Source organism: Sipha flava, unplaced genomic scaffold (assembly GCF_003268045.1).
Source record: "Sipha flava isolate LNK unplaced genomic scaffold, YSA_version1 49806_pilon_pilon, whole genome shotgun sequence".
Lineage (NCBI taxonomy): Eukaryota > Metazoa > Arthropoda > Insecta > Hemiptera > Aphididae > Sipha > Sipha flava.
In genome coordinates this window covers 45,549-55,915 of record NW_020273348.1, presented here as the reverse complement: position 1 = coordinate 55,915, position 10,367 = coordinate 45,549, and the positions used below count along the sequence as shown (strand labels likewise).

General features: G+C 27.3%; 1 protein-coding gene across 3 annotated transcripts; it reads left to right on the top strand.

Annotated features, from left to right (window-relative positions):
- On the top strand, window positions 1-9,871 carry LOC112690245 (heat shock 70 kDa protein 12A-like; the record flags this gene model as incomplete). 3 transcript variants are annotated; one of them, XM_025564218.1, is given in 13 exon segments in its annotated part: window positions 1-108; window positions 5,361-5,495; window positions 5,626-5,761; window positions 6,031-6,338; window positions 6,804-6,982; window positions 7,067-7,288; window positions 7,387-7,561; window positions 7,712-7,843; window positions 8,113-8,324; window positions 8,435-8,560; window positions 8,640-8,907; window positions 9,055-9,230; window positions 9,334-9,871. In XM_025564218.1, coding segments are annotated over 12 exon segments (2,244 nt in total). In that variant the 3' UTR covers window positions 9,520-9,871.
- Window positions 9,872-10,367: the final 496 nt, after the last annotated feature.

Below are 10,367 nucleotides of genomic sequence, written 5' to 3'. Positions count from 1 at the left end.
TTATGTCTATCATATAGACTTTTAAATGTTTACTAACGCAAAAAAAAAGCGAATTTGCCTATGCAATTGAACCAGAAGCAGCTGTATACCAAATACACGATCGCAGAGGTTAGTAAAATATATTTATTTTATAACTTAATACAATATACTGTACATAATATGTAGTAACCTACACGAATGTCTTACCGTTATTTTGTAAAACCATCTATCTAGTAGATATAGTTTTAAATTTTTTGGCGAAAACGAATCATTTCATGTAATATTTCAAAAATAATATTAATCACGCTTTCAGCTTCTAGTTAAATATTTATTGCTAGTAGGTTACAGGACTGCAATTGAATAATTAATATTATTAGGTAAGTTAATGCATTTTTATATTAATATAAGTGTTTGTATTCCTACCTATATTAATACTGTGATTAGTGTATTTAGCTATCTATAACCTACGCGTATAATATTTATGTGTAGTATACATTGAGTAGGTACATTAAATATATTATAGGTATATTAAATATTGTACCTACGTCGGTGATTTTTTGAAGGATATATAGTATTACACCGTAACTAAACTCAAAACGTCGGTTGCTAAATGTAATGTAGGTATAGTATTTTATAACTGATAAAATATGCAGGTATATAGTTGTTATTGATATTGGAAAATATCAATGAAAATTTATTTAGAATTATCAAGTGTCAACTAAAATCATTGATATATAAACAAATAGTTTATATATAGAAATAAATAAAAGCTTAGTTTGAAGTATTATTATATTTATAAAATACGACCGATTTTGAATTAAAAATGTATTGTCAGGTATATACTCGTACAAAGTCAATAAAATTATGACTGGATATGAAAAAAAAAAAGGAATGAATAAATCGAGAAAAATTAATTGTTTTACATAGAGATAATTTATTTTAATAGGAAATTTTTTATAAGGAGTTCTTGTTAAATATAGATATGTTAAAAAGTATAAATACTTTGGTTATTATTATTTATTATTATCTAAAATGTATTGATATAAAATATTTTTTTTTTTAAATCGATTTGTACATTCAAAATATTAAAATTATTTTCTTTATTTCATTGTTTATGTGACTCTTCTAAGATTAAATTAATGTACGAGTATATGTTATTTTGTGTATTTAATTTTTTTAAGTTATTGATTTCAAAATGTATATAATGGTTATTTTCTAAATTATGCTTAGCACAATTTGAATTAGGAGCTGTTTTTTAAAATTTTATTTCAGGAATGTGTTCTTTATACCTTATTTATAATTTCTATTTGTTCTAAAATTATTGCCTATATATTAGGTTTAAAAGAAAACTTTTTGTTTCACTAAGTAGGTACATCTGTAATGTTCTAATAAAGGTAAAATTATATTTTTAATCGATAAGACATCGTGAAGCCATAAAAAATATATATTTAAAAAGTATTTGTATCTAACGGATTGTGACTTGTGAGTGAAATTTGTTCAGGTCCGGATTAACCTAGGTGCAAAAAGAGCATTTGCTACAGGGCGGTAAATTTAATGGAGTGGCATAAATAAAATTACCCCAAAAAAAATATTAATAATAATTATTTAAGCAAAAGTTTTTCAATTATGATAAGAAGAAAAATATGTAGGTATAATATCTATAGTGTCCAACTTTTGAATATGACGTCATTTTTATATGCTTTGTTGGTAAACCTGTTATTATCATTTATAGTATTTTCTATGACTCCGATTTGATTTCCAAATGTTGTTTTCTTAATTGTTTAATTGTACAATTTAAATATAGGAATAGATTTTGTAGAAGACTTGGTACAGTTCAAAACTATTGTTTGAAATTTTCCGTCAAAAGCCAAAACTACTTCTACATCATTACTGAGAACACTGAAAACATTGTCTTTAGAGGCATCGTTTCCTAATATCGAAATAATTTTAAGAATAATTTGTACTTTACATTATTTCATTATTAATACAAGAAAAAATGTCCAATTTATCAATTTTATATATAGAATCTGATTTTGTTGAGGAAATTAAGTGAGAAAAACTAATACAAAAATTTTCAACTATTAAATCTAGAAAAACATATATTTAAAAAAAAATAATAATTTATTAGTTTTTTAATTTTTTAATTGACGTTAATATTAAAAATAATTTAAATTATTATTTATTTTTGAACCAATTTATTAATATAATAATTGTATTTTATTTAACTTGAACTGGATGCTGATTGGCGAGTTCTAGCGAAGGATAGAGAGAGATGACATGGCATATGTTTGTCAGTTTGGTCTTAAAGACTGTAAACTACGAAAAAGAAGAATAATTGTATTTTGTGACTTTTTTTCTATTAATTTAAAAAAAATCTTTGGAAAACTTTTCTGTGACATTAGACATATAGTTATACTTTTTAGTGTAAGTGGATTAATTATTATATTAGGTATATATTATAATAGTATTTTATTTCCTTAATTTATACATAGAAATCAAGAATTTTTTTTTTATCTCATTAAAACCTTATTTTTTTGTGAGAGAGGGCATCAAAAATTATTTTCTCCAGGGTGTCATCGGCTCTTAATCCGACACTGAATTTGTTTCTCGAAAATGATTTGTATATTTGAATGAGATGTATAAAATGATAAATGCATGTTTCCCAGATAAAATTGGAAAACATCACTGGTTAAATTATATTATTAATCATTATAGCTAAATTATGTATTTTATATAGAGTATATACACATATTTTCATAGTGTACTCATTAATTTGATAAAATTATATAATTTTGCATATTGTGTATCAATCACCTATAACACATATACTTATTGTGCCTTTTGGGTATATATAGTATATAATATATACAAACAGAGAAAAATTAAAATTTATATATAAAATAGTTTTATAAATAATGAAATATTTTTTATGACGATAATAGGTATTTCTTAATTACTGTTCAAAAGCAGCTTGTAAACTTTATATTTTATAAAATACTAATCCACACGCACATACTGAACAATTCTACATCCATTTTCTAACGATATAAACTGCTGTCATAGACTTATTTAATGTATCGAAATGAAGGAAAACCAAACATTTACAATTACCTGAACCATGTCATTAATGTAATGTTGAAATTAGATTTTAAAAATATTGAATATTTGACTGAATCGGAAAGATGGTTAAGAATTACATTTTTTAATAAATTTCTTTTTTTAGTACAAGATTATAAGAAATACTATTTAAAATGATTTGAGTAACACCTTGAGTGCTAAATAGATATAAATGTATAAAGTTTACAAATAATAGCATTTACTTAGTGGTTAATACCTAATAGTTATATACCGAAATCGCAATGTGTTCGTCAATGACATGGTTAAATGTAAATGACTATAACTATAGTTATATACATAGTATAACTATAGTTTTTAAAGTAACTATATTTTTTAGTTACAACATAATAATTTGTCATTATTAAAGAATTTATAAAAAAAAGTAATATATAGATGGGCAGTAAGTATATTTCGGAGCTACTTACGAAATGTATAAAATTCAAGTCAACTGTGTTTTAAAAAATATTATTCAAAAAATGATATTAATTTATAATTAACATATATAGGTGTTTACCATGAATTAAATAAATTAAACAATTATAATTCAAATAGTTTTTTATTTGAGCTCATATCTTTTAAAATATTTCTATAGATATTATTGTACATATATTTTTATGTTTTTTCAATATAAGATATTTTTTATTATCGTATGTTCTGATTACACGCATTCATATATTTGACATTTTAAGTAATAATTTTAACATATATATATAGAATCATAGAAATTAATTAATAAAGTACTGAAAGAAGTATTAAAAGAATGAAAATGAACAATAATTATGATTATTAATAGCCTGTTTTGATTTCTGAAAATTACTAGTAATGTAGTTAACAGAGGTTAACTGTTCTATAGTAGCCAATAGATCACATAAAAAAATGAACGATTACTTACTGTTATTCTTATTGCTTATTATTCTTTTTTATAATAACCTATATCTATATGATAATTTTTAATTCCACAATTAACGTTGCAATATTTTATCATAGATATCTACTTTCAACAAAAACTTAAACATATTTACCTAATTTCTATCTACTTATATATAATTTGAATATTTATTATTACAAAGAAAAGACTTATATTTTTGTGTTTACATTCAAATTATTAAAATAAGTAAAGAAAACGTTATAATGAAAGGTCAATCGTATTTTAGTATGCAGATAATATATTTTGTAAAAAATTATTTTGAAACATTTTAATCGATCTTTCTATATATTTTCTTAATTTAAATAACCTACGTCCAAAATATAGGTTAGGTTAGGTTACTTATTAGGTTATTATTAATAACAAAGACACGAAAATACTATACTAATTTTTATTAAAATTAATTTCTAGAAAATATAATAAATTATTGTTATTAAATTTATAATAAATTTGTAATATTTATAATATTATCACTTTTATTATTGATTATAAGTATTATAATCAATGCTTGTAAATACTTTTATTTTTTTTAACAATCATTGTAAAATCTCAGTATGTTTATAAATTACAAAGTATATACATGCATTTATACATTTATTTTCAAATAGATTCAATCGTATGCATCCGTAGCTGATTCGATGTTGTAAATATATACACATTTAAGAGAGTACCTATATTACAATGGTAAAGTTTTAAATTATTGTTATCTCAATTTCCTTTAGACTGATATAATAATATTTTATATAACTATACGTTAATTTTACTTTTACTTTACGGCCCTATGCACATACATTTATTCATCTTTACACTCGTGAAGTGTTGATAATGTAAATCGTAAATACCAGCAAATCATGACTTCTAACTTATATGTTGTACAATTCTTTACGCATATACGAGTATACACGCGTATTGAACCGTATTTACGTTGTATATGTGTATGGCATACAAATATACAATATATATGAATGTAGATATGGTTATATTCATTGTCATCATCGCTATTGTCGTATTGTATATTCTTCTATACATACGACGTACGATTATGTGCCGCCTGTACAACAATCATAACGGAAATTCTCCGCCTACGCAGACCGTGATGAAAACACGTTTATCTAAATAATAAGAATATAGTTTAAAAATCGTTAACGATTTCAATGTCTCATTATGCATCCGTAATTTTTGCCAATCCTACTCGGTTATTTTTTTCTATTTTTATATTGTTATTTGCGTTCCACGTGGTTGGTCACGACCGCGATGTAATTACACACTACCCGGCACACTTTCTTCCTACTCAATTGATTTGTAGGATTTGTTTAAATTTTTTCTCTCCTCACTACAGAGCCACCAGCCATGAACTTTGCCGATACGTACCACGAACGCAGGAGGGGACGAGTTTTTGTCGACGACCCGCTGTCTAGTCTCGAACAAGAGATACTGCTGTTCAGACACAACAACATCCAGAAATTCCAACAAGGTTATTTATTATAGCCATATATATTATTAATCATTATATTAAAAAAAAAAAAAAAAAAATGGATTTGCTAATGGGAAATCAAATAAATTGTGTACCTATATCTATAAACTAAATGGGTTGGTAGTTTTAGGTTGTGTCGAAGAAGAACCGGAATACAGGCTGGACGACATTGAATGCGCCTTACGTTACAACTCACTCGACTCCGGGATCCCGCCTGAATACGACGAAGACGAAGTAGCGAATTCGATTAACACGACTTTGAATAGGTCAGTATTATATACAAACTATTATCATCAATGTTTATTTCAGACCTTTTTCACTGCAAAGGGTGTTGGCCAATATCAAGGGAATGAAAATTAAAAATAAAATAATCATTTTGGTAAAATCTTTAAATTAAAAAATAAATTTCGGTGGGCTATTAATTTTTCTTTAGTAGAGGGTATCACCATCGAAAATAATCATTGATTATCGTATTACAGTACATACAATTTGTAATAATTATTGTTGTCATTCAACGGAAACCCGTTTCCGACAGATTGATATCGTTATCGTTAGAACAACAATGTTTTCAACGGCCGGATGAGGAGGGTACGATGAGCAGTTTTACCGCGGTTCCCGCCAAAACGATCAACACTTGCTGCAGTCCACAACCACTGACAGAAACGTACAACCTGGTCGAAGAAGTTTACGTTAACCGAGACCAATGTCACACGGAACTCCAAGTGCTGGACGAGTCGCCCGAAGACGGTATCGTCGTGTCCATCGATATAGGTACCACGTACACGGGCTACGCCTATTCGTTCAGACGGTCTGGCAGGATAAGCGTCATGAAGAAACCCGACTGTAACTATATTAATAATAATAAATACATTAAGTCGTTATAAATTATAATTATTATTATTATATTACGATCAATAACTAAAGTACACCTTTATATTATTGCGATTTGTGATGAACTGATGACGTTGATAAGAATCTCAAGAAATTATATAGGTTACGATAACCGAATCAATTTAAACATATATAAATATATATTATTTATTACAATCCGGGCATATCAAATTTATCAAGTCTGACGAAACTAGGTCACCTAGGTATTAATTACGGGTACTCTATAGCCTAACTATATTAATGTCGTATACAGTTTCCAGTTTCCATTACACGAGAAATAAAAAAAAAATAAATCATTATTTATGTATTCTCGAATCCGCTTTTGTTAAACATTTTTTCAATATAAACCGTAAGGTTTATGAAACCTACTGTATGTATAGCAAATGATTTTAATCGATTGGTTTTGTGACGTTTTAGACGAAAGTGATACAATATTGGATGGTCAAAAAATACCGACGGCTTTGCTGCTGTCGCCAGATTTTAATTTCCATTCATTCGGAACGGCCGCTCGTGATTACTTCCATGAAATGCACCCAGAAGAAGCTCAAAAGTGGTACTACTTCGATAAGTTCAAAATGTTTTTGTATAACAAAGACGTGAGTGTTGTCTGTAGCAAACAAACATTTTTATAAATGTTCACACAAAATGTTATTAAATCTAAATTATCTAACGGTTTTCAGGAAATAACTAAAGACACTCATATAATGGCTGCTAATAGCGTGTCCCTTCCGGCCACTCGCATATTGACCGAAGCTCTACGACACCTGAGATATTTAATTCTAGAAGAACTCACCGAACGATGTTCTGAAGCTTTGAGTCCAGATTCAATTTCTTGGATTCTAACCGTACCGGCTATATGGAATAAGAGCACTAGACATTTGATAAAGGAAATCGCAATCGAGGTTAGCAATATACAACACAAAGTTTCAACTATCTACACATATTTATTGATATACATAATTAGTCTTCAATAATTCTACTATAATGCAATTATTTCTAGGCCGGGATGGGTAGTTTGGAAAATTCGGAATCGGTGACTATAATTCTTGAGCCCGAAGCAGCAGCTATACACTGCCGCAATGCTCGTCTTAAACACGCCAAAGTACTTTCAAAAATTAAATATCAAGATACAATATATGAAACTGATTATTGCGTTTTAAATGAAGTAGGCGAAGGTAAAAGAGTTGAACTGTTTTGATTATAAAAAAAAAAATTAATATTTAAATTTATTAAAACAATCAGTATTGATAAATGTATGAAAACTAACCAAAAATTTTTACAAAATTACTAATTGTTATTGTAATTATGTTTTTATTTAATTTTAGGATACAATTACTTAGTTGTAAACTGTGGTGGTGGTACAGTCGACGTAACAATTCATCAAGTATGTCGTACTATAAACAGATTGCCAATCAGTAAACTTCATAAACCCTCTGCTGGAGTTTGTGGATCTCTAAGTAAAGTATAATGTATTTAATTTAAATTTGATTGATTTTTTTCTGGTATGAAAAAAGTCATTGGTATTTTAATTTTTAAATTTATTTTTTAAATACTCTATAGTCAAACAATTTCAGTTATTCTTTTGAAGTTAAATTAAGCTCTTATAATAATTTATAAATATTATTTAAATTCATATTGAAATTGCTTTAAGTAATAATACTAAGTACTAAATATTTAAATACCTAATATCAAATAAGTAAATGCATTGGTTATTTGTTCTGCATAGGTGTTGATATAGAATTTGTTAAGCTTTTGTGTGCATTATTTGGTTTTGGATTTATGTCCGATTTCAAACTTCAAAGACCAGCTGCATATATGGAACTACTTCAAAGGTTCGAAGAAGCCAAAAAATCAGTTTCCAGTAAAGTGAGAGCTCCTATAATTATAAGACCTCCGTACGCGTTCATCGAACATTACTTGAAGTATTCAAACAAAGACGTTCGTATATTCATATAACAAATTTAATTCTATTGGAAACAATCAAACATTATCTTAATTGCTTACATACGTATATACTGATTTTCAAATATAATATTGTATAATTAAAGGTTTCTGATGCCGTTAGAGATTATGGATCTGATGCAATTGTTTGGAATGAGCTGGACGGCGTTTTTATTTTACATTACTTAGCAGTCGAGCCACTTTTTTTACCAAGTTTCGCTTGTATTTCTGAAGTAAGTGAAATTAAACTACATAATAAACGTATTAATATAATTTAGACGTTTTTTACTGTGAAAATATTTTTCGTTTTAGCAAATCCATAGTATACTAAACAACGATCAAAAAGTAACCCATATGTTTTTGGTTGGAGGTTACTCTCAGTCATTGTGGCTTCAAGAAAAGATTGCCGAACGTTTTAGCGATAGGTTGAAAATAATCTTGCCCGACTTCGGATATGTTAGCGTTCTTCGCGGGGCTGTCATATATGATCTAAACAGATCTGATATGCCGTCATTTAAAGCGAAACATAGTTACGCTGTGGGAATAATTAAACCGTTCATAGACAATACTCATCCGATCGGTAAGATGGAAAGTTTGAAAAAAACATTATCTACCTGTGCTTATGTCTTATTCAACTACATAACTATTTAAAAAAAAAAATAGGCGTTAACTTTATATAATATGCAGTAGGTACATGCAGTGTTATAATATAAACGTTTAATTTCAGAAAAGCTCGTCATAAAGGACGGCAAGCGTTGGTGTACGGACTTGCTAGATTATTTAATAGAAGAAAACGATTGTATTAGGGATAATGAGACAGTCATAAAAAAGTATACTCCTGCGAACTCATCGCAAGATTCAATCATAATTAATATATACCTGGTACACAATCAGTCAGCCAAGGTCGGTATACTCACATATTTATACTTGTAATTTTTGATTATATAAGTTTTAGAATTTCGTGATTCGTATAACTTATCAGTTATACATTTTAAAAATATTCTAGTTCGTAACGGATAACGGAGTATCAAAGTGTGGTTCATTAAAATTAACAAGAAATGAAGACGTCCATTTATCTAAAGAACTATTGGTACAAATGGGATTTTGTGGTCAAGGAGAAGTGGTTGCGACCGCATTAGATTTAACAAATGGCACTCGAGTAGATGCTCAGATTACAGAAACGGATTGTTAAAAATATAATGCTTTAATGCTTTGGACATGATTTTGCTATAAAATATAATAAGTCTTCAAAAATATATTATTAATCACGGAAAAAGCTCAACGAGGTTCGTAACTGTATCTTTAACGGACGTGAGTAAAGTACATTACTGTTATTTAAATTAAACGTATATTTCATACATACCCGGATCAGATTATATACCTTGTTAATTTTTTAGTTTTATTGTATAAGCTTATAAATGTATCAGATACAGCCTAAATTTAAAAAAATTATAGACTAAAGACGTATGTACTGCTAAGTAATCGTTTTAAAAATTAATTTTATAGTGAGTTTATAATTATATGATTACCTTTAATTAATCAATATAAAGTGTTCCTGTATAGTTGTAATAGTTAACAAAACGAAAATAAATCATTTCATTATTGTTAAATACATTTTAAAACTTTTTTTACTTATACTTATATAATAACTTGTCTTAATATTATTGATCTATACCATAATATAGATATATATTTTAATTTATGTCTTGACTATTGATTTTATAAAAAATCTGAAATGCCTCATAATATTATTACAGCTAAGTATAAATGAGATCTATCTATATTTGTACTGTTATATTTGTTTACTGTGTATCACGAATACATATATTTCATCATATTTGTATGATATATATTTTATGATATTTGACCTATTCAGTGCCGGATCTAGGAAATTTGACGCCCGGGGCAAATTAAAATGTAACGTCTTCAGTGGCGTACACACGGGGAGGGTTTCCGAGTTCAAACCCCCCCCCAGGCCAAAAAAAAAAAAAACAAAGAATATTGTTTTATTATTGATGACGTTTAATATATTCGTAGTTT